At 36.4% G+C, this 25,568-nt stretch overlaps 2 protein-coding genes across 4 annotated transcripts in view; one reads left to right on the top strand and one right to left on the bottom strand.

Annotated features, from left to right (window-relative positions):
- LRRIQ3 (leucine rich repeats and IQ motif containing 3) overlaps window positions 1-21,699 on the bottom strand; it is a 56,464-nt gene extending 34,765 nt beyond the window's left edge. The window contains exons 1-4 of one of the 2 annotated variants that reach the window (XM_014055292.2): window positions 21,588-21,699; window positions 13,456-13,752; window positions 8,514-8,837; window positions 2,820-2,953 (exon numbers count right to left, since the gene is read on the bottom strand). In XM_014055292.2, the coding sequence (XP_013910767.2) occupies window positions 2,820-2,953; window positions 8,514-8,837; window positions 13,456-13,719 (722 nt within the window). In that variant the 5' untranslated portion in view covers window positions 13,720-13,752; window positions 21,588-21,699. Of the gene's footprint in view, window positions 1-2,819; window positions 2,954-8,513; window positions 8,838-13,455; window positions 13,753-21,587 lie in introns of those variants that run through there. The other variant, XM_087719470.1, reaches the window with a different exon arrangement.
- Window positions 21,700-21,720: 21 nt separating this feature from the next.
- Window positions 21,721-25,568, top strand: part of LOC106540234 (serine/threonine-protein kinase TNNI3K) — a 236,331-nt gene continuing 232,483 nt past the window's right edge. The window contains exons 1-3 of one of the 2 annotated variants that reach the window (XM_087719469.1): window positions 21,721-21,874; window positions 23,403-23,570; window positions 24,906-24,998. In XM_087719469.1, coding sequence (XP_087575595.1) covers window positions 21,796-21,874; window positions 23,403-23,570; window positions 24,906-24,998 — 340 coding nt within the window. In that variant the 5' untranslated portion in view covers window positions 21,721-21,795. The remainder of the gene's footprint in view (window positions 21,875-23,402; window positions 23,571-24,905; window positions 24,999-25,568) is intronic. The other variant, XM_087719468.1, reaches the window with a different exon arrangement.

The following is a 25,568-nucleotide window of genomic DNA, read 5'->3' as shown; positions in this document are numbered from 1 at the left end:
TGTGACCCGGGGGGCCTTTTACCAGGTTCGCCTGGTACGTCAGTTGCGCCCCTTCCTGGATCGGGATGCTCTGTGCACAGTCACTCATGCCCTCGTCCTTTCTCGCCTGGACTACCGTAACGCTCTCTACATGGAGCTGCCCTTGAAAAGCACCCGGATGTTTCAACTGGTCCAGAATGTGGCTGCGCAGGTTACCAGGTGCTCCCATGTTGTGCACCTTTTAGGCAGCCTGCACTGGTTGCCGGTTGTCTTCCGGGTGCGATTCAAGGTACTAATTATGACCTTTAAAGCACTCCATGGCTTAGGCCCAGGATACTTGCGAGACCACCTACTGCCACCAGTAGCCTCCCACCATCCAGTGCGATCCCACAGAGTTGGCCTCCTCAGGTGCCGTTGGCCAGACAGTGTCAGCTAGCAACCCCCAGGAGAGCCTTCTCTGTGGGAGCACCTTCCCTCTGGAATGAGCTGCCCCGGAGCTTCGTATAATCCCAACCTCCGGTCCTTCCGACGCGCCCTAAAAAGTTGGCTTTTCCAGCAAGCCAGCCTGGCCTAAACAAAATAAAATAAATGATTGATTATTGTTAATTTTAATCGATTTTTTTTAATGTTATTGTTAATCTTAGTTGGGTTTGTTTTTTGGATACTCTATCTAATTTTTAAAAAACTTTTGTAATATGTGGTTTTTTTAATGTTGTATGCCACCCTGAGTCCTTGGGAGAAGGGCGGCATATAAATCTAATAAACCAAACCAAACCAATACCAGGGGCGAGTTTGCAGATATTACATTTGAGAAGATATTCCACAGAAGGGAAGTGTTTGCAAAAAATTGCTTTGTGTAGGTAGAAGGATTTCCAGCAAGCATTCTCTGAAAACACTCTGTTGTAGAAAGCAGTCTCACGGACGACCACTCCTAGGTCACACAGGATTTTAGAGTTTGTAATAATTATCTTGAACTGCATCCAAGATCAACCAACAACCAATGCAGTTCTCGAAATATTGATAGTGCATATTGGGTTCTTCTTGTTAACATGTCAGCTGCTGCATTTTACGTTAATTGCAACTATTTCCTTCTTTATTCCAATATCATCTAAAGTAGCTTTGAGATGTATAAAATCCACCAAGCTTTTCCACCCATTACTTTGCTGATTCCAATATGAGTGAACAGAACTTTCTTCAACAGGTTACATTTTCATTATCAGTACAGGTACTAAAACAATATTACAAAGAGACCTAATTCCAAAACTGTCCAAAACCAGTCTTAAGGTGTGTGAAATCTACTAGACTTTGTCACTCATTACCTTGGAGGAAAGTTAGGTACTTGACATGCCTAAATACAGACCGATTGAAGGAAATAAATTCCATCCTATTACTGCTAGTCCTCGATTTACAACAGTTCATTTAGTGACTGTTCAAAGTTACAATGGCACTGAAAAAAAGGACTTATGACTGTTTTTCACAGTAATGATCTTTGCAGCATCCCATGATCATGTGATCAAAATTCAGATGCTTGGCAACTGGATCACATTTATGATGCAGTCACGTGATCACATTTTGTGACCTTCTGAACAAGCGAAGTAAGTGGGGAAGCCAGGTTACTTATCTTATCAATTGTAGCAATTCATTTAACAGCTGTGGCAAGAAAGATTGTAAAATGGGGCAAACTCATTTAACAAATGTTTCCCTTAAAACCAGAAACATTGAATTCAATTGCGGTCATAAGCTGAGGACTTGCACAGCTGTCTATTGATTCAAGATTGGTGATTAGTGTTTCATTTTAGATTTCATTTTAGAGACAAGCTCTGTGGCATATGCATTTTGATGTTGGCCAATTCCTTGTTCTCAGAAAATATAAATTACTATATGTTGTGCCCACACACCTGCAATATCATATATAAAAATGCTAAAATAATTTTAAGTGTCACAAGCTACTTCATACAAATGCCACATTCAGAATCGGGCAGCCCACTTATAATCATTTGTTTTTGGTGAGTAGAAATGCTTATCATTTACTCTATATTTGAAATTTTATTTACTAAATTTAAAACTTTGCAATTATTTTGTAACTAAAAACACCCCCTGTAACTTTCGTATATTTTTGAGAAACAATGGCATATTACAATTGTTATAGGGATTAACCTATTAATCTATTTAGTTTGCAGCAACTTCACACAGTAATTATAAAGTTACTTTAGACAAGTATAAATTGCACTAACAAAAAAATGAAAATAATGATTGTACTGTTTAATTTCAATTTATATGCTCTGAGAACAAAAACAGGAAAGCTTCAAAAATCTTCATAAGTAGAAATTGCAGAATTTTATAGGACCTATTGTGTCTGGGATACATACATTGCTTTTGTGATTTTTTTAAATTAACAATTCTATGACAAATTTGTTTCAGTTTACAGAATAAATGTAAAGATACAATCTTAAAATGTAACCAAGTATGTTAGCCCTGTTTTAGAATATCTGTGTATCAGAGGGTTTCCTGCACAAACATTTCATAATATCTCAGTTTATACAACAGCAATAACATTGGTGAAAATATTCAGAATTAAATAAAGTAAATCTAGAACCATTAAAGTCAGTGCATTTTCCAAAGGCTGTTAGTGGGAATTCAAACTAGAGTTTTGTTCTCACAGTACTGAAATAATTAATGACAGCAAAAGTGATTAATCAATGAATCAGCAACTATATCTTTCAGTTCTAAAATATTCAATTAAAATCTGTACAGGATTGCTCCATACACATTTGACAAGGCAACTTTAATTAGATAGATGAAAAAATCAGTTTATTAAAACTAAGTAAAAATAAACTTACCACCATGTTTTTCTACTTAAATATCCTCTAATCCATCTCTGAATAATCAAGATTGGTGAATGATGAACTAGAACATGATTGATCTTGGAAATTATATTTCTTACTATTTTCATTTCTTCCTGAAAATTAGTATCCTAAAAATAAAACAAAGCAATATAGCAACGTTCATCAAAGTGCATTAAAGCCAACTATGCTTTATGTCTTTTTAAATGATATTTCTGAAAGCAATTATTTTGGATAAAGCATCCTAGCTAATTTGTTTTGGCTTATAAATATATATTCTGGTAATAGATTGCTTTTATGTAAACCTTTTTAACTGAACTCATAAGAGGTCGTAAATTTGTCGTATTCTTTGTTGGAATAAATTGAACTATAAGTTCCATTTATCATAGAAACAGACATTTACATCATTTTTTTTTTTTTTTTTTGCAAGGGCATTTCATATATTTTTGCTGTTCCGAGCAGCAATTTTTTCCATTTTAGTTTAGCTGGCTTTGGTCAATAGCTGTCAAAACTAGAAGCAGGGATACTCACAAATTGTAAGTTGATGCTAAATTTAATGCTGAGAAATAATAAGCAAAAGTAACAAATTCAATAGAAATGGTACTTTCGAAATCAAACTGCTCTTTCTTGGCAGGATGGATATAATGAACTATAATTTATCACTGACAAGATTTTTGACTGACTCGTAGAATCCTAACTTCTCTTATCTTGTTCACCATGTACAGCTTAAGGGACAATGTAAAGATGTTTCTCAGATCCCATTTGTACAAATCTGCTCCTATTCAATGTCTGACTGGGATTGGTAGCACAATGACCAAGACAAAAATGTTCCAACTTGGGTACATAGAACCAGTAACTGCTAAATTGTTTAATATTATACATTTAATAAATGTGTGTGCACTTAGGTATGTAGTATGATGTTCTTCCACGAATGTTATAAATAAGCTATTTTGAAGAATGTAATATAGTTTGACTATACAGGAATTTCATAAATAAAGATTCAACAGGGATTTTTATGAACAGCATTTTTTTCTCAGTATAAAATTCATTATTTCAGAATTCAAATAAAATCAATTAAAAGACTATTCCTTTTCTCTATCATTTAAGGATTCTAGTAAGCAAGTGTTTCTTATGCATGTGATCAAAAATAGGACCCACTTTTACTGGTAGAAAACTTCAGAACAATAAACTCCTATATAGTATGCATTGAAACAGAGCTGAGAAATTTTTCCTATATCATGAATTAAGACACATCAGGATTCATCTTTTCACAGGAAATGAAATTGTAAATTTTGTCTCCAAATCCTTATATATATATATATATCTAACATCGTCACAGTGTAAAAACTACCATTTAAGAGATATTCGCATTTATGCATCATTGATCAATTTGGATACATAGCAATACTAGCTGTACCCGGCCACGCGTTGCTGTGGCCCAGTCTGGGAGTAGTGGAGTGGCAGGTGGGTACTGCCATTGATCAGGACTTGGGGCTGCTGGGCTGGGTGAAGCTGGTTGGGGGAGATGGCGCCGGGGCTGTCGGCCTCGTGGAAGTTGTTGAGCATCTCCTTGGAGGAGCTGCGCTCGGGCTCCCACAAGTCAGTGGCCCGGGAGAGTGAGACATCCAGGATCTTGGAGGAGAAGTCCTTGGTGTGCAGCTTCATGGAGCACCCATGGGCTGCCCCAGTCCCGCTGCATCTCACGCTGACACCGCCGCCCCGTCGGAGCCATCTTGGCGAGGCCATAGCTGGCTCGCTGTGAGGGGGGTGGAGAGCATGCATGGCTGGCCGGGCTGAGGGGATGCTCCGCCTCCGCCTCCTCTGGAGCTCCGCTGGGCTGGCCGGGGGTAGGCCGGTTTAAGGGCAGGGGGAGGCGGCCAAAGAATGGTGCAGGTGGTGCAGGAGGGGAGGTGGAGGACGAAGGGTTTTGGCTCTCCTTGGCAGAAATGGCCAAAGCTCGTCAGAGGAGGGGCAGAAAGGGGAAAGGGTGCGGCCGCAGCCCAGCCACATATATAAATGGACCATCGGAACGAAGCTGGAGAGAGGCCAAACTGTTCCGAATATACTATACTCACTAAATGAACGCTATGGTAAATGACACAGCTCAATTCCAACAAAAAAAGAAATAATTAAATCAAAATGAAAATGTCGAAATCTATGAAAATTCAATATAATAATGCAATCGGAAACATTGAAATGGAATCATGAAATATTTAGTATAGCGTGTGTTGCTTTTACGTCCACCAGATGGCACTGGAAACATTGAAATGGAATCATGAAATATTTAGTATAGCGTGTGTTGCTTTTACGTCCACCAGATGGTGCTGGTTTTCAAAAAGCATGTTTTTACAAAAAATCATGTTTTTACCTGTCACAGGTGTGACATCTATATAATATACATATATAAAAACATTTGCATATTCGAATGCAACTTTGTGTCAAAATTTCAAAGCAATCGGTGAAGAACTTTAGGAGATTAGCGATTTTGAACAAACAACCATTACATTTTTATTTATATAGATATATAGGGGACGTGGTGGCTCAGTGGCTAAGACGCTGAGCTTGTTGATCAGTTTAGCGGTTCGAATCCCTAGTGCCGCGTAACGGAGTGAGCTCCCATTACTTGTCCCAGCTTCAGCCAACCTAGCAGTTTGAAAGCATGTAAAAATGCAAGTAGAAAGGTAGGAACCACCTTTGGTGGGAAGGCAACAGTGCTCTGTGCGCCTTTGGCATTTAGTCATGCCGGCCACATGATCACGGAGATGTCGTCGGACAGCGCTGGCTCTTCAGCTTTGAAACGGAGATGAGCACCGCTCCCTAGACCCAGAAATGACTAGCACACATGTATGGGGGAAACTTTAACCACCACCAGCTCCACCCCACATTCAAAGTGATTTGTTCTCTACACATCTTAAAATTAAATAGAGAACTCAATTGAACAAGAGTATCAAAACATTTTACTTGTTTATTTATTCATTGTGGAAATTGATCCAAAGCTAAATATTTGTGTGTGTGCTTTTCAATAACTGGTATGCCCCCCCTCACCCCATTTGTACAGCAATCACTGGAAATAAACATGAACATGAATTGTTGATCAGTCCTATGTATCAGCTTTGAGGACTATGACCTCATTCATCCTTACAGAACAGCTTCAACTCAGGGATTTTGGTGGGCTAATTGAATGAACTGTGTGCTTCAGGTCCTTTCACAATATTTCTCTAGGATTCAGGTCAAAATATTGACTCGATCATTTCCTTCTGCTTTTATCATTCTTCAGTCATGCAACTATATGTTTGGGCTATTGATTTCGTGCATGATAAATTTTGTCTTGAAATCAGGTCACTGACAGATACCCTGATATTTTCCTGTAGAATTTGCTAATACAATTCAAAATTCACAGTTCCATTAATGACGGCAAACTGTTCTGCTCCAGAATGGCAAAGCAGCTCCAAACCATGATATTGCCATCATCAGGTTTCAGTAATGGGATAGGTTTCTTATGCTGTCACTATTTACTTTTCACCAAACCTAATTCAACAAGTGGATTTCTTTAGTTTCTCTTTGTATCTTTCCTGGAACAACTTGAACAGTTTTTCTTTGTATCTTCTCAGAAAGAATTTCCATGGTTTATTATTTGTTTGTTTGTTTGAACCTCACCTTCCGTATATTGCTTTCCAAGTCACTCTTCTTATTTATTATGTGTATGTCCCTTTTAATTATTAAAATTGTTTTCATTTGTAAATCCATTTTGACATTATTTTCCATATAACCATTATGGCATTTTAAAATTTATTTTCAGACCTACATTTTTTCTCTTTTACAATCCAGTATTTTTCAAACTACAAATCCACCTTCAAATCAGTCTCTGTTTAATCCAATAAAACCTGTTGTTTTTTTATAGCCTTTGCTATAGTGGCACACAATTTTGTAAGTAAGTTCTGAGTAAACTGGTCACAAGCCTTAATTTCTTCTTAAATCTAATAGCACAGCCTCAATGTATTAATAGTTTGTTCTTTAAAAGTAATTCTTTGTTCTTTCTGTAGCTAGTCTTCAAGTCCCCTCTTACCATCTGTTTGTTTTCCTTTCAGCAAAGGTTTCCCACAGGAGGCTTTTTTAACATTAATTTTAAAAACTTCATATACGATTTTATAAATTTTTGAACACCTCATAGGAAATATTCTCTCAGGTCCATCTAGCCTATTAAATGTCAGGGCTGCTTCCCTCAGTAACTAAGAAAGAAACCACTCAACTCCATTTTGCAGAATTAAGAGTACTTTTACTGGTTATGAGTAGGTAGTAGCTAGGCAAAGCAAGATCTGAGGCAAAAGCGTGCATAATCATAGATATCAATATGTGACCCAACCCCCTCCCCCTGGTAATCCCAGCCCATAGTCCAATCAGTACACCCCACAGGTGCCATGTGGGAGACATCTTCAAAAAACATCATCAGGCATGCACAGTAGATGGTGAGAACAACTCCCTTTTCACAGGCACTCCTGTACTGACACTTCCCCACCCAAATACAATGCCCCCCTCCCCGTTTCAATGGCAGCCGAAAGCAAGCAGCAAAACAGAGGCTGACAAAATCAACATTCTAGTCCCACTTTTGCTGCCCCCCTCCAAAAAAAATCAAAGCTTCTCTTGTTAATCCTTAAATTTACTCAGAGCTTCTTTCATCCAGGATGAAAGGAAACTCTCTCAGTGCAGTATAACTTATGTTTTGGAAGGTTGTTAACTCAAAAGAAGTAGTAAGCTGTTTCCTAAAGTAATTAAGAGAGGAAGTATGCAAACACAATGTCGCTTTAAGGGGTGCTGAGTGTGACTTAGGCAAAATGAATAGTCACCTGGCCCTCTCACAAACTCACAGAAGAGTGCCATTTTGCAATCTCTTCGCAGGGAGAATCTGTATGAAGCCATAAATGGGTGCACCTTATCTTCTCTCTGTTTTCTAAGCAGCCAATCCCTTCACCACCTCCTATTTTCACTCAAATTTGTAGACTCCATTAAAAGCACAGTCATGCTCAGTCTGCCAAGCTGCCCTGGAGATCTGCAAGCTAAAATAGAAGACACTTTGGAAATGGCAGGAAATCCACACTCTGTACCTCCTCTATCTATTTTGATAAAATCCTGTAATACTTCCCAGAGATGGTTCCCAATTAATTTAATACAATGCAGTTCTGAAGTTATAGATATTGAGACCATACTAAAAGCAACTCAGAGAATTAAAACCACTTTCCACAATTAATACTCATATTGACTATTTTTCCTGAGAGGAGCAAATATTCCACAAACATACTTGCAGGATGTCTCTTGAGAGGCAGAATCTTTGTCCACACTGAAGTCTAAATAGAAATGTTCTGGCTTGAGCACAGATAAAGGCACAGATTGTTAGAATATACAGGCAAAAATAAAAGTTTCCCCTGCCCAGTCGTGTCAGGCCCTGGGGGGTGGTGTTCATCTACATTTCCTAGCTGAGTGAGTGAGCATTATCCGAAGACCTTTCTGTGGCCATATGGCTGGCTTGCCTATATGCCAGAGTTCATGGAACGTTGTTTACCTTCCCACCAAAGTGGTATCTATTTATCTGCTTGCATTTGCATGCATTCCAACTGAGAATATATTTAAAACTTAATATTCCTAGGAAAGTATACATAATAACACCTTAATACTGTTAAATGACTTTGTGTTTACCTTTCCAGAAAGAGGGTAATAGTCAACAAAAAAGTCCAGCGTAAATGGTTTGAATTTTTCAGTTAGTCTCCAACCTTCAGTTATTTCTTCATCAGAAATGACATAGTAGTCTAGTGCCTTGAGTGAAAAAATGCTGTTAACAACAATGTGTCTATAGGCAATTTTCAAACACAGTGGAGTGTTATATAAAGTGAGTGCGATAAGATCAGGGCAAAAAGATAATGAATGCACATCTTCCAGTGTTGAAATTCCGTTGTCATGTAGATATAATAATTGTAAATTCTTCATATATCTCCAAAACATTGGACCAGGAAGTAATTCTAGCTGAAATAGGATTGAAAAACAAGTTTAAAAGAGAGAAAAATGAAAAAAGATTTAATAATTATGTTTCTTCACTTGAAGAGTATATAATTCTTCAAAAAGCATCACCATCAAATCTGGTCCATAATTACAATTTAGTACTCCCAAAGCTTGCCTTTTGAAGTACGAAAGAAAAAAAGGCCAGTCATTGTCCACCAATATACTTGTAATTCCATAAAAGTTTCCAATACCGAAATAACATAATGGAAAACACTCAGAATGTTTAGATGCTGGAGAATTCTGGGAGTTGAAGTTCATGCAACTTAAAGTTGCCAAGTTTGAGAAACACTGGTCAATAGGAAAAGAGGAAGAGGAGAAATCACCAAAATATTGACAGTGTGGTAGGTAACTAATGTATTAATTAAAGGGAATGAAAGAATTCGAGAAATGAGGCAATGAATTCTCAGGTACACCTGAATAATCTAAAAACTTTCCTAAAATTATAAAATTTTTCTGTAGATTTTAAAAGAAACATTAAAAGATTCATTCATTAGAAATTATTAACTCCCTTGATTTAGAAAATTTAATAATAAGGGGGATGAATTACCATGTTTTCCCAAAAATAAGTCAGGGTCTTATTTTCTTTTGACCTCCAAAATGAGCACTTGGCCTTATTTTCGGGAGGTCTTATTTTTTTTTTTTATTAAATGTTTTTTTAGTTTTAGTTTAAAACTGGTACAACATCTTTCTTAATATATCAATCAATTACAGATAATACAGAAAAAGACAAAAACAACAATCAGAAAAACAAAACAAAACACAGGTGTCTATTATGAAAAAATAAGAAGTATATCAACTGGTTACAACATGTTTTGGTGCTTCTCTTCCATTGACTCCTATTAATTCAAATATCTTAACTCGAATATTTGCCATATCAACATCATTATACCTCCGGTTTTAATTATTATTATAATTATTTAAACATCCTTCATCCTTAGTTATGCTAAGGAATTAGTCCATATCACATGCTGGCAGTTCATTTACTTATTTGTAAAATCCTCTATTATCATCAAATCCTCATATTCTATTTTAACTAAACATCCATAATATTCAATTATATCATATATCCTAACATTTTCCCAATATTGATTAACATTTAATTATATGGATTTTATTTAGTTTTTTAATAGTGCTAATTATTATAGTTAATACTCTTTATGTATAACCTAAAGGTATTTTCTCATATCCAATTGTTAATTATCATATCAACTCCACATTATAAACATTACTATCAATATCAATTATTATTCAGCAATATCTGTTACACGAAAAAGCAATTAGATTTAGCTAATTTTCAGTTATATTCATCAATCTATCAACCAATTCCAAATTATATATATTGCTATCTATATCAGTCATTATTCAGCTATAACTATTACAAATTGAAGTAATCCGATCTAGATTCTATTTTAGCTAAACATCCATAATATTCAATTATATCATATATCATAACATTTTCCCAGTATTGATTAACATTTGATTGTATGGATTCTATTTAGTTTTTTAATAGTGCTAATTATTATAGTTAATACTCTTTATGTGTAATCTAAAGGTATTTTCTCATATCCAATTGTTAGTTATCATATCAACTCCACATTATATACATTGCTATCAATATCAATTATTATTCAACAATATTTGTTACACAGAAAGGCAATTAGGTTTAACTAGTTTTCAATTGTATTCAACAATCTATCAGCCAGTTCCAAATTATATATATTGCTATCCATATCAGTCATTATTCAGCTATATCTATTACAAATTAAAGTAATCCGATCTAGCTAATTTTAAATTGTATTGTCCCATCTGTCAGCCTGTGTCCCTCCAACAGCAAGGTTTCCTCCGTCCAATAACCATTCGTTGGATAAATTTACCAAATGTTTCCATAAGCAAGTCCAAACAAAAATATTTCGGCACCTTTGGATTCTGAATGTCGGTGATGAAATAATAAAGTTGTTCTAGGCTTATAAAGCTTCCCAATTTAACTTTAATTCTCAAGGGTGGATTCTCCATTCCTTCTTCACACTGTCTCTTTAAATGAGTCGTCTTTATGGCTTCCCCCCTCCTCTCTTCCTCTGAGATAGACCAGACACCATTTCTCACATTTTCCGTTTGTGTTTCAGGAACATTTAAGCATTCAACGATCTCAGTTTTAGCTTCATATTTTAGAATCAATTGATCCAGTTTTCTTTCCAATCTTTGGTAAGAATGAAAAAGTCCTCTACACGCAGAGAAAAGAGTCTGAAATGAAGTCTTAGAGGTATCTTGGGACGCCATGATGTGTCGTAGTTAAAATAGAAGCTCTCTTTTTTTTCCCCACAGGCTTCGAGGCACTTTTTACTTTTTTTTTTTTTTTTTAGTCTCTTACCGGCTGTCAATCTTATCTAGTTGTAAACAGAGCTAGATAGTAAAGTAATAAAAATGTCGAATCGTGACGGGCTAATTAGTAGGAGATAAGTTTTACGATCCACTTAGGGAGATTCAGAGGGGGGAGAGTATCGCGGAGTTTCTTGAAGCATTTAAGAGGTAAAGTAACCACCAGTCATAAATCCATTAGAAAAGCTAATTCGCCGCTAATCTTCTTGTTGTTTGGTTTTCAATTAGCTTAATTTTTAACATGAACAGTCTCTCTTGGATAATAAAATCAGCTTACCAGATGACATCACTTCTTCCATTCTTAGGGGCGACCTGCAGTTTCAGTTAGCACGCAGCTAATCCAAAAAGGAATTGGCACGGGGAGTTAATACCCTCCCCCAGAGATTTGCGAATATCTCTGGGGTCCTGGGTCCCTCCCCACCTTCACTGTCGTCTTCGGGACAGCTAGAGTTCAAAGAACCCGTCCAAAAATCCTTTGGTATAGAGGAATTTCAGGAGTAGCCTAAAACTCCATCTTCTCACTGCTAAGCCCCGCCTTCTTCCACGGGAGGTCTTATTATTTTTGAGGTCCAGGAGGTGGCGAGCGTTGTCACCTCATGACTGCTATTGCATTGCAATATTTTTGAGGAGAACTTATTTTAGCATATGCACTCAAAAGGGGAGATCTTATTTTGGGGGAAACAGGATAGTATAACCAGGTCTACCTATAGGCATTTTTATCTAAAGAAACTTCTAAAATACTTTTAATATGCCAATAATTTTATAGAAGTTATAACATAAATTGTACATGGTCTATACAATAATTTTAGATTATGAATTTGTTTCTTTGTAGACATAGTGTAAAATATCAACAGAAATTGATGATTAAAATATATGTTACGTTGTCTAAAATAAGTATTAAAGGCAAACTCCTGGACCAGAGTTGCATTGGTGTTCAAAGGCATGATTAGGATTCTCTATTCATATAAGAGAAGGTCAGAATATGACATTATCATCTTAAGTCAGTTGAGCATTAAAACTGAATGTTTTTTTTTAAAAAAAAGAAGTAAAATTCCCTCCCTCACAAAAATTTGCAAGAAAAATAAGGGAAAAGTACAAGAAGACATGAAACAAGACAAAAGAATCTTCACCTATTTTTCAGGCTTCCATTTAGAGTAGGGATATTAAACATCAAACATTTTGAGCCTAAAAATAACCCCATATCAATCTATAGTGCTTTGGCCAGTTAATTTTACCAATATTAAGTCTAGAAACAAAAATTTAACTGTGACTGATTGCCACAATTTTTGAATGCATTGCCAGTGAAATAAAACCCTGGTTCTCTGTAATCCATGGCGACCACATAAAAAGATCAAATTTCAAAGGAGATATTACACATCTTTTAGTTTTAATCCAAGAAATATATATATTTCCAGAGGTGTTCATTTGGATAGTTATTTAGTAAAGAGTTGGACTGACCAAAACAATAATAACTGATTTAAGAATCCATAAGTGATTTCATTGGAAAACTCCATAATACTAAGATACACCTAGTGTCAGGCCTGCAATTATATTCTTTTTAGAATTTTGGCCTGCCACACTTTCTCTTATTTCATTATGCTCTTTCATTAGTATAGTTGATGGGGGGGGGGAATAGACAGGAGTAGGATTTTGGAATGTATTGTTATCATTCTTTTCTAGAAGCCAAGGTCATCTTTTGTCTCCGCGACTTTACACCTGACCGGAAGCAGCTGGGTGGAGACGCCAGCGTGGAAGAAGAAGATTGGACCATGTGATGGATTGTGGGTATGGGGACAAGATCATCAACTTTTAACTGGGTGGAATTCTGATGTCATTTCCAGAATTGGGATTAACACAGATGTGCTAAGATGTCTGCTTTATTAAACTGGAACTTTAAGGATTGTTTTGCCTTGAACTCTGATTTAATTCTACATGATACTTGGAACGTTGACACCTAGTTTGATGCAAACATTACGAGCTCTCTTCTATTGGTCTAGATTAGATTGAAGGTGAAGGTTCATTCTCCGATCTTGTGGGTTAGTTTCCGAACATTGCTGAAGATGTCATCTAGTCTGGTAATGAAACATTCAGAAACCAAACCACAAGCTCGGAGAACAAACCTTCACCCTCATCATACACTACAGATGCCACTATTGCATGGATTAATTTTTTCAAAAATTACATTTTTAAAGCCATTACTACTCACATGATTATTATGGAGATCCAATTTAATTAAATTAATGCAATATTCAAGTGCATCAATATTTGTAAGGAAATTACAAGACAAATCACATATTTTGAGTGAAACACAATATGGCATGCTTCGCAGATCATATAGGTAGTGTGCATGCAGTCTAACCATAACCAGATTTCTCAGTTTCTTTTCATCTCTTTCATCAGCAGTTTCGCCATATTCAAGTAGTAGTTTTTCAGAAACACAGACAAGGTATTCTAAAAATTCCTCCTCCATAGTTATCTCTTTTATGGTTTATCCATGAGAGATCTAAAGGGGAGAAAGGATTACACAGCAGTAAATTACCTTTATTCAGCATTTCTTTAAAAAAAAAATTCAAATACATAAACTAAATATCCAACTGCTAGACACAATTTCCCGTTTTATAAAAAGATAAGCCATTATACAGAAGCTAGGAAGAACAAAACATATTTAAGAAAACTTTTAAGAGCATGCAAGCATCAGTGGAGAAATGCCATTTTACATTTTATCAGATGAACAAAACATTTCATTCTTGTACCACCCAAAATAGGAATAGAAATATTCTCAATGGCAAATTATTTATTTGTTTTGTTAAAGGACATATTTCATTCCTGGGTCAAGTCTACCAAAATAACAAACAAAAACAGTAATAAAATATAATGATACTTTAAACATTATATAATTTAGCCAATATAAATTGTATTGCCAGACCTTTAAGATAATTTGTGGATGATAAATAAATGTGATCAATAAAACACATGAATTAAAAGCCATTCGAAAAACAGTTCAGTGTAAAGCTTTCTAAATCCTGAAAACAAATTTATAAATTTATAAAACAATATAAAATTTAAATAAAATTGTTTTATAAAATCAAATGGCAGAGGGTTTCAAGGGTTCCACTGAGAAATGATTCTACTGAGAAATGACCGACAATGTATAATCTATAAAGGATGAGTCAACTGTTCATGGCTTCAAAATGATTACTTAAAGAATCATACTTTTTAATCATTCTATTTATTTTTGTGTTTATTTTTAGTCATTCATTACTAAGGCTTATATGTCACTTCAATCGCAACCAGCTGTAAATAGTATACACTACAATTCAGTAAACAGATTTGGCAATAGCGACAGACAATAATGTATTTTAAATCTTACTGTGCCAAGGAATAAGATACTGATGAGACGAAGAGAGATAAACTATCACTTACTGCAGAGGGGATTCCCACTCTCAAATCAGTCTCCAAGAACTGTCAAAGTAGTTAGATATAATGGTTTTTTAAATGCTCAAAGGGTTAGTGCTGAATTACAGTCTCTATTATTCCAGAATTTCCTAAATTTAAGGTAGGAATGTTTACAAGCATAAAACTCATGCCCTTGTCCTTTCTTGCCTGGACTACTGCAATGCTCTCTACATGGGGCTGCCATTGAAGAGCACCCGGCGGCTTCAGCTGATTCAGAATGTGGCCGCATGGGCTATAATGGGGGTACCTAGGTGCTCCCATGTTACACCCCTTTTAGGGGGCCTGCACTGGTTGTCAGTTGTCTTCCGGGTACGATTCAAGGTACTAATTATGACCTTTAAAGCGCTCCATGGCTTAGGCCCAGGGTACCTGCGAGACTACCTACTAGCCTCCCACTGTCCAGTGCGATCCCACAGAGTTAGCCATTTCAGGGTGCCATCGGCCAGACAGGGTCAGCTAGTGACCCCCAGGGGGAGAGCCTCCTCTGTGGGAGCGCCTTCTCTCTGGAATGAGCTGCCCCCGGAGCTTTGCATAATCCCCGACCTCCGGTCCTTCAAATGCGCCCTAAAAAAATGGCTTTTCCAGCAAGCCGGCCTGGCCTGAATAGAATATAGGATTAATTTGGTTGTTAATTTTAATTTAATTTTTAAAATTTTATTGTAAATATCAATTGGTTTTTTTTTGAGATACTTTATTTAATGTCCCTTTTAATTTTTGTAATATGTGTTTTCCTTTATGTTGTATGCCACCCTGAGTCCTTGGGAAAAGGATGGCATATAAATCCAATAAACATAAACCTAAAAACCTAACCTAAAAACTGAACTGGCACCAGGAAGACCAACTGATAAGTTTTAGTCCACTATCAGCCACAGAAGCTGACTGAATAATTGGTCAACCATTCCTAACACAGAGAAGAGGGAGTGCTATGCATACTATTTTGAGCTATTGAAGATGGGATATAAATCTAATAAATTAATTAATACATTACCATGCAGTGTCATATATTTAAATTTTGAAAATTTGAGATTTTCAGGATGTCCTAGCTTTCTGGACAGCAATACTTAAAGTTGTAAATAAATCTGTCATACTTAACTTGAAGTCATCAATTCAATCTAAATTTCATACATGCATAAGCAGACTCCCAAGCAGACAATGTTTAGAGTAGCAGCAACCAACAAAAAGAGAGAATCCAAAGTCAAATCATGTAAAATCCCAAGGACAAGTCTTTACAGTTTTTAAGACTGGAAGTCATGAGCCTCACGGCTCAGCACTGTTCCAGGAAACTTCCTAAGCCCTGATTTCTCTCTATAAACCAATAGTCTCTGATTCTGTCAAAGCACAACTGGTGTTGACAAGATCTCTGAAGCACTGAAAAAATAAAGGCTTAGCTTGTTTACAGACTATTTAAAATGTAAGGACTGCAGTAATCCACATTTCATAAATCTCATGAATTGGAAAGGACTATCTACAGATTCTCAGATGACTGGATCAAATGGGTGGATTCAATCCAGCCAAAATATTACTGTTATATTCTAATGCTACACTATAAAGGGCTTTAAAAGTAATGTCCAACATTTTGAACTGGGCTTAGAAATATGTCTTGCTGCCATATTTGCTGCCATATTTTGTGTACGCTGTAGCTTGAGTTGTCTCCAAAAGCCCTACACAGAGCTCACTGCAATTGTCCAGTCAGGAGGTAAATCAGGTGGTAAATCAGGTGGTAAGTCAGGTGGTAAATCATATGTACCTGACATAAGCAGAAGCTCGGTAAATCCCATCTGCCTATGATTTCCATCTACTTGGTACCTGAGCAGGTACTAAGACTTCAGAAGGATACCCAAGTCATAAGCCAACTGCTGGCCAAGGTAACAATCAGAACCAACATTATCAAGTAACAAGAGACCGCCTCCTGCCAATTACCTCCTCACGACCTATCAGATCTCACAGATTGGGCCGAGTTCCATCTGCCAGTCAGTGTTGACTGGCAACTACGCGGAGGAGAGCCTTTTCAGTAGTAGCTCCAACCCTTTGGAACGATCTCCCCGTGGAGATTCGTACCCTCACCACCCTTCAGACCTTCCGCACAGCCCTCAAGATCTGGCTATCCCGTCAGGCCTGGGGTTAAAGATTATAATCGGTCCCCCCCCCCCCGAATGATGAATGTTGCTCTATTTTTTTTTAAATTATGTATTGTTCTATACGTCATTGTATGTATCCCCTCCTACATAAGTTGTAAGCCGCCCTGAGTCCCCTCAGGGAAAAGGGCGGCCTATAAATAAACTTATACTAATACTACTAACAAGTAAAATTAGTACAACTTAATCTAGCCTTGATGTACCCATCTGAAATTAATAGCCTTCATGCATCAGTTGAGGGTTGGCTTAAGACCTGCATCAATCAATTCAATCAATTCAGTTTATTACAGTCATAGACCATAGACCAGAACAAATAAAAACACTCAGTAAATATACAATTAAAAATTCTAGAATAATAAATAACAACTAAAAACTACGATAAAATCCAGTCTGTCTATTATACATGGTCTAACTATACTAAAATTACAATCCATAAACTGTGTGGCCCATTGTCAGTTTAATACTAAATGGGAAAGGAATAAGCAGTGCAAGGGGTTTGCCACATTTGTTATATAAAATAACTATGGTGGATTAGACACGTGTTTCCAACAAATCCCCAGTGCTATTGCACAGAATCTAGCCACCTGTGCTCAACACAACTGTATAAATTCTAGGTAACTGATGGAAGAATGGAAGCAATTGTGAATTGGGCAAGGAACATGCCTAAATTCCTCACCTATAGCAGATTTCAAATGAGGATTTTGTGCAAGGTAAAATTTATTGGTTTCATGCAGAGAGATTATAGTGAATAGTGAATAGAGCTGTAACAAGATTCTAAATGAAGTTTCTCAAAACAATGATGACTAGTTAAACAGATTTAGATTAGGGATGAAATTATGCATAATAAATCTAAGGGCCTTTCCTCTTTATTTCTGTTCTCTCAATAGCTAGTAACAGAGGAAGCAGCTTTTCTATAAAAAGTGCATTTATGTAAGTGAACAAATTTATTGGGGAAAAAAAAAACCATATGAAAGTTGTATGGAGTACTCTTTTGGCCCTATAGTGTATTCTAGTCCTATACAGTAGTTTCAATGCAGCAATCAATCTTGCACAATTGCTAAAGAATGTTTTAAAATGTAATACTTTCTAACTTTGCAAAATTAAAATCTCACTTAGGTCACTACAGAAGTAATGTATATAGTCTTAACTGAGTAAGTCATAAAATTAAATGAGATTGTACTTTAATTTTTATGGAATCATTCACCTCATGTCAATATGCTTAGTCATGGTTTAAAGAGATGTCAATTTGATCGTGACCCGTCAAAAGCGCGGAGGACAAAAGCGCGCTCGACAAAAGCGTGCATGTGACGTCATCACAGCGCGACGGAAAAAATTATAAATTGAAATAAAATTAAAATTAAAGCAAGCCGATTCACATAAAGGTAAGGGTTAGGTTTAGGGTTAGGTTAAGGGTTAGGGTTAGGTTTAGAGCGTTAGCGTTAGGTTAAGGGTTAGCGTTAGGTTTAGCGTTACATTAACGGTTAGGTTTAGGGTTAGATTTAGGGTTAGGTTAAGTGTTAGATTTAGGGTTAGGGTTAGGTTTGGGGAAGTTAGGGTAAGGTTTTAGCTTTATTTTTACATTTTTCGATCACAGCGCGATGTTTTCATCGCGCTGTGATGACGTCAAATGCGCGCTTTCGTCGAGCGCGATTTTGTCCTCCGCGATTTTGTGGTGGAACCCAATTTGATATTTACAGAATTAACAACAATTCAAAAATATATTTCTACATTTAAAGGCAGGGAAGCCATTCAGAGTTTCCCATATACAACATTACTATAATAAGGGGCACATAAAACAGTCATTTTATTATGACCAAGATGAGTTTCAGACAATTCCTTAAAGATAATTTTGCCTTATTTTTAAGACTTCTTTTATTGCAAGATTTGTACATGGTAAAACCACATCAAAGGGCACCACTGCTTCATTTTCTTTCATTTGCACTTTGCACCCTTATAATCTCTGGGAGACTAGGCATGAGCTTTTAAAATTAAAAAGAGAGTAAAAATATCTGTCAAGAATCTTAAAATGGGCCCTGGCAAAGGAAATAAAATTTTCACATATCAATAATCTTACATAATTTTTCCTTAATGCTATTGAGACTGCATACCGAGTCAAAATTACAATTGAGATCCAGCACTAGAGACAAATAGAACTGTACAGTTCATTCAACTGAAATTAACTGATACATTTTCTTTGCAATCCTAGTATTAAAATTAATGTAAGTATATAATAGATTACCCAATTTGAAGAACAAGAAGCCTAGACAGAATTATTTCTTGGTCATCTTTCTTTGGCTCTTCAGAGAAAAGCATAAAAAACTTGTTTTGCTGGAAAAAGATTATGTCTGTGAAAAAACTGATAAACTAGTAAGGGGCTTAAATAAGAGGTTTCAAATGATGCCACAAACATAGCAAATACAATGTTTTGTGAATTTAAATAAATAATAAATAAATACATTTGTAGACTGGTATTATTTTTCTGGAGGCTCAGAAAATGTAATCACTTCTAACCGAAGGACAAGATAATATTTGGTTGTTTTTAACCCAATGATTGTAGGAATTGAGGCCCATCTGGGTCATTCTCCTAAAAAGGCGTTAGTTTCTGAAAAAGAAGCTATTTTGTTTTGCATTATCAGGACTGTCCCCAAACATTTTTATATTACCTATTTATATGATCAAACATAAAAATAAAATAAGCTATTCAAATCTTAAATCTGTCAAGAAAGAATTTTTCTTTACACAATCACTCCTTTCAATTTTCTGGAATTCAGCAAGCATTTTATTTCCCTATACAATCCTAGGATTAAACTAGATTTTTTTTTAGTGTATATACCAACAATTTGTGAACTTTTAAGGGAACTGGTACACTTCCACATATTAATGCTTTTGTGCAGCTGTGTCATCAGTACAATATGAGCAATATTCCATTTTTCTCAAACTTCGGAATTTGCTTCAACTCTATCTTGTGAACTTCATATAAGCAGGTAGATAGCAGCAAAGAGAACTTGTATATATACAGTATTTGCTTTCCACTAGCAGACATCTGGGTTTTGGTTGCTCAGATACAGTAGCTTTATCAATAGTAAACCCAAAGGTTTTGTTTTTTCCTTTTGATTTTGTTCCACATCCAAGACATTTCTGGATCTCTTCAGAAATGTCTTGGATGAGAAGTAAAATGTTTTCAAAGAAAAAAAAACCCAAGAAACTCCAGTTGCCCTTTTTTTTGGGGGGGGGGGAGGACTTTGGAACAACCATGACCAGGATGATTGCTCTCCATAGACACAAACCAGTTAAATTAACTGGATTTATACTCTGATCCATGCGAATAATAGGAGAAGGCTATAAGATCCTAACAGCAGAACAAATGGACAAGCCGTAGTTCTGCTATCTTTACTTGTACACAAATCCTCCTCTTTAGCAGTAGTTCTCAGACATTTATACTTTTACTAAATTAATTCAGCCTGTGTAATTAGTTCATGATTTGGGATAGGGAGTCTTTAATTTTCTTCCTCTTAGAATCCCTTCCCACTTTTAAAAAATATAGACAGCCCTCCAAACAACTTTTGTTTTTAATGGTTCTATCAATATTTACCATATTAGAAATTAAAATTGATACATTCACTGCTCATAGTTTCTCAAAATCATTTGATGACATTTCAGCATAACTGGCAAATACAGGGATTTTGATTTCACTAATCCTTGGGGGGGGGGCAGCCCCGAAGGGTCTAGTAGGATTGCACTTTTTAAAGAAAAATCTTCCTTTTTCAGGTGGTGGTATGGGAAAGGAGTTTATTTTTTTAAAGAAATTGTAGCAGGACATAATAACCCTTGAAAATAATAGAGTGTATTATCTAATCTCGTAAATGTTGCTTGAATTTAAAACTGCCCATAGGACTGAGGGATGAGAGGCCCTTGGTATGTTCAGAACTGTTTTTAGCTAGAATTTGTTGGCAACTAGAGAAATCCCCAGAAACTAATAGTTATCAGAGATAAATTGTAAATAAGGGGCAAGGGAAAATGCATTTGTTTTAGGCACCTCTGATAGATTGTGACAGCTTTAATACTCAGCCAATGAGGAAAAGATGGGAGGCAAACCTGCAACCTGGGATAGAGAATGCAAAGAAAATATATTGATGGCTTAAGATGTGTCCACTGTACCTGTGTGTATATGATGCACCCTCTTTGCAAAGCAATAAATAAAATTACCATTGTTTTCTTTTATAGATTTTGGTTTGCAATTATTTCAAAACCAGACAACGAATCCCACAGTGGGCATACCTCAAAATTGAACTGAGCTCACATGAGCAAGATTATGCCCAATAACACACAGAGACATACACACCCCACGAAAGGTATAGAAGAGTTTTGGGGGGAAAGGGCAGTTATCATTCTGAAGAGTAATTTTTGCTCAACTTTCTCAAGGCAAAGTAGTTCGCCTGATACAATGAGCCTTGGGGAATCGCTCCTTAACAACCAGACTCTTCTCTGGGAGTGATCGCCCCCAAAAGGAAGCCGCCCTCGTTTCCTTTAGAAGCTACTCTCTTAATAAAAGATATTTAGGTTTAGGCAGAGTGTATCAGATTCCAGGGTTAAAAGCTTTCTTCTCCCTCTTGGTTCTTCCCAAGCTTTGCAGAAGAAGCAAATGTGGTTCTGAGCAACTCCGGACACAAAACAGCTGGGACCGTCAACCTCGGGATCTCTCCCCCCTTTCCTCCTTTCAGCGCTTTTCCAACTGCTCCTCACTCACCGACTCCCTCTCCATCCCAAGCGGCCCCGGGAACCCGCCTTTCCCAGGACAGAAAGCGGATCCCAGATTCAAGAGACGCCTGCCGGTTGCTAAGCAACCGGCTTCTTCCGAGGCCTACTCGGCCAAGCCCGGCCCCGGTTAAGGAAGAGGCGGTGGCATCGTCCGGCCTCAGGGCGGAAGCGCAAGGGGCCGAAGCGGCGGCCCCGGGATGCCGCTGGCGGGAGAGGCGGAGGCGCGGCGGCGCCGAGCGACGCAAGAGAGGCTGGAGAAGTTCGCCAGGTTGAGAGGTGGCTGCCTGGGGGCTGCAGCGTGGGCTGTCTAGGTTTGGGGCCTCTGCAGTACCTTCTTTGACTGGCTAGCCGGGTGGGCGGCTGTGGGAATAGGGACTTCCGCGTAATTGCTGGTGCAGAAACCAGCGTCCAGATTCCACCTCCCCCCTCCATTATTTCAGTGGGTGAGAAATGCAGGGGGCGCTTAAAATGCCTGCATCTTGGGCGTAGTCAGAAGGCCTTTGCTATCATAGAGTTTTGCGGACAATGGAGTTGCAGTCAACTAACCAGTGGTCTCCAACCTTGGCAACTTTAAGACTTGTGGACTTCAACTCCCAGAGTTCCTCAGCCAGCTTTGCTGGCTGAGGAACTCTGGGAGTTAAAGTCCACAGGTCTTAAAGTTGCCAAGGTTGGAGACCACTGAACTAAACCATAGTTTTACTGAACCATGCTTGGATAAAGTGATGTTGGCTAGGTTAGCTCAACGTGTTTTGTCCGAATCAAATTATTACAATTTAGTATGATAGTATAAACCTGCACCTTTTTATGATGAGACTTTGTAATAAATGAATTCGGAGTTCTTTATGTCGTGGAAAGTAGTTAATGTAAAATTTATTGTTCTGTTCACATATAAATTGTATTGGGTCTTTGTAAAAGAATGAGCACATCAGCTGTCATTCACTATAGAAAATACGGTGTTCTCATCGTGATAAAGCGAAGCATATCTGACCAATAGACAGGAAAATGTGTACATGCAATAAAAGCATTTTAGTTCTGTGCAAAGTAGGGGACCGCAAAACTCACAGATTTGGGAACCGAATATTCCAGATATTTCTGTTGTGTTCCAAACACTGTTTTTCTTTCAACCACATTTATTCTGAAAATTGTCATACCCTTTCCTTGCTCCCCAAGTATAAGTTTTGTACAGCATTGGAAAAGCATTTAAAGGAAACATTTTTCAATATGTTGGAGTGCAATAAAGCACCTCTTTTTGCTGGCTGATATAACATGGGCTTTCTTATGTCCCGTGAAAGCAATTTTGCAAACAGTGATCTGGAAAACAATGTTTGATAAAAAAAATAAGGTTGGGATTAATACTGCATGCTTTCCAAAGAAATACAAACAGAAGACCTTTTTAATAGAGCCACCAAAAAGATACAGCTACTTTAAATATTTAATCATTAAAGAAGTGCTGAATTCATGTTCCCACATATTCCAAAGTACCTTTTCCAAATCATTTTCAATACATGCACATCTTTTGGCACTTTAGTCAGCAAGAAGAAAAGCTTTAATGGACAACTATACATTACAATCAGGTGAACCTGAACCCAAGGAAGAAGAAAATGGTTGAATTTTAGTAGCTAACTGTAGTGTAAGTAAGTTGCAGGTATTTTATGGTGGTGGTTGGAGGAATATCACTTGAAGCTAATTGGAGTAAGGAGTAGAAATCCCAATTCAAGGATTTTGTATCTTATTTGGAGTAAGAACATTTGAAATTAGTTTGGTAATTATATCCCTTGTAATGACATTTCCTTTTTCCAATCAGGTAAAACTGTACAGACTGGAGAGTTTTGGGATGTTGTTGTAATAACAGCAGTTGATAAAAAGCAAGAAATAGCGTATCAAAAACAATTATCAGAAAAGCTGAAAAGAAAAGAATTGCCCCTGGGAGTGGATTATCATGTTTTTGCTGATCCTCCTGGACCAAAAATTGGTAGGTTCTGCAATTTAGAGAAAGTTAATATTAGTAAAATAAAACATATATACCCATACATACATTCAAAACATAATACAGTCCTTCCAGAGAAGGGGCGGGAGCATTTGTATGAAGGATGATTGATCGAACTTATGCAGGAAATTGGAATAGAAATCTGAAAGAGCAGAATTTGCACTGTGAGGTCATAATGTAATCTTAGTTTGCTGCAGATATCCATTTACGATGCTCTCTCACCATCATGACAGTGTTGAACTTCTGCATGTGGAAAACAGGATTGGAAAGGCTGTCACCGTTCAAACTAAATTAAGTACTTCTGTTTTCTTTCATTAAAATCCATGGAATTTAAAAATACATTAGCTGACTTCTGCTTCAAGTTTGTTAAGTTTAACTTTTCAATCATCTGGTGAGCAGAAACAGAGACAGTTTGTGGTTAAATGTTCAGTACAATTTGATTAATTTTCAGACAGATAAAAAGGTTCTCCTTCTGGTGCATATTATGACAGCTGTATCTTTTACTGAAAGATTTCTAGAATGTCATTAGAAGCCAAATTATATTAATTAAACTTTCTAAAATATGTTCAAATACTATTATTATGCTTCTTTTGATTCAAATGTGAAATTCCATTGCCATTAATGAGCTGGATGTTCTTTTGGGCAACATGTCAATTAAATAGACTCTTAAAGATTTTTCTAGTTTAGGTAGTATTTGTATTAAATTTTACAGTGTCTCAGTTTATGAAAACTTTTTTCCTTTAAAAGCATTCTACGGAAAAAAATAGAGATCTGGACATGAAACATATATTTGAGATCAGCTTCATGATTTGTGTTGCATATTACTCAGCATTTTAAATATATATATTTCATATATATATATATATATATATATACACACACACACACACACACACACACACACACACACACATACATACATACATACATACATACACATTTCCATTTTATCGTTTTCAATCCAAATTTTTAAAATGTTTTGAAAATTTTGCAGAAGGATCTAAACAGAAGAAAGTAAAACATATTCATGCTTTAGAAAATACTTTTTCATTTTGTTTGCCTGATTTGGCAAATAGGTAACATTTCCATGGCTGTTGTTTGATGTTAGAGTTACACAGATTACAACTGAAAGTTTCCAATCTTTTCCATGACCACTGTAAAAATGATGATGACTGATCCAAGTTTATTTAATAAATTTTGTGATGTTGTGTGATTTGAAGTAGCATGACTTTCAAAAAATAGATGTATCAGTTGATTGCAATCTAACCCTGTTAAATCTTGTTATTCCTAAATTTAAATATGTGTTGAAATGTTTTGTAGGAAATGGTGGATCAACACTTCATGCCCTTCAGTGCTTAGAAGAGAATTATGGAGATAAATGGGATACCCTCACTATCATATTAATTCATTCTGGTAATTTTTATCCGTCAACTTATCTTACATTATGTAGGATACACGTCTGTTTGTTTTTTCCCTGAAGAGAGTAGTGAAGATGAATTAGGTTTATTTCCACTACAAAATTATACTCAAAGTCAGATATGCATATTTAGGTTAAATTATAACCTGAAAATGTGTTTAAAATTCTGTTCAAAACTCCTTAGAGAAAGAAAGGATTGGAGAACAAATAGTCTTAATGACCCACAAAAATTCAGTTATTTATAATTTACAAAAAACTTGAAAGAATAAAGTATGACATTGGTATATAATGTTGAATTTGGAAATCCTTTATGATTTTTGGCAGAATTGTTTTACAACTCGCTAGAAAGTCATTTCAGTGTCGCTGTGCATTAGAATATGATGAATCATAGATTCCTTGGTTTCTTATATTGATGTTTGGAAATAGAAGGAGACAAACAATCTGTAACTTCCTCCACAAAATGTAAGTGCTGAAGATAGGAACATAGCCTTTTTAAATGAAGATTTATAGCAAATAAGTGAATTGTACAACTTGAGGGTTCTTCCAGAGTTTTCATAATGGAAATG

The sequence above is a fragment of the Thamnophis sirtalis genome, unplaced genomic scaffold (assembly GCF_051295495.1).
Source record: "Thamnophis sirtalis isolate CommonGarterSnake01/CBP01778 unplaced genomic scaffold, rThaSir2_p1.2 scaffold_7, whole genome shotgun sequence".
In the NCBI taxonomy this organism is placed as follows: Eukaryota; Metazoa; Chordata; class Lepidosauria; order Squamata; family Natricidae; genus Thamnophis; species Thamnophis sirtalis.
This window is presented reverse-complemented; position numbering and strand designations above follow the sequence as displayed.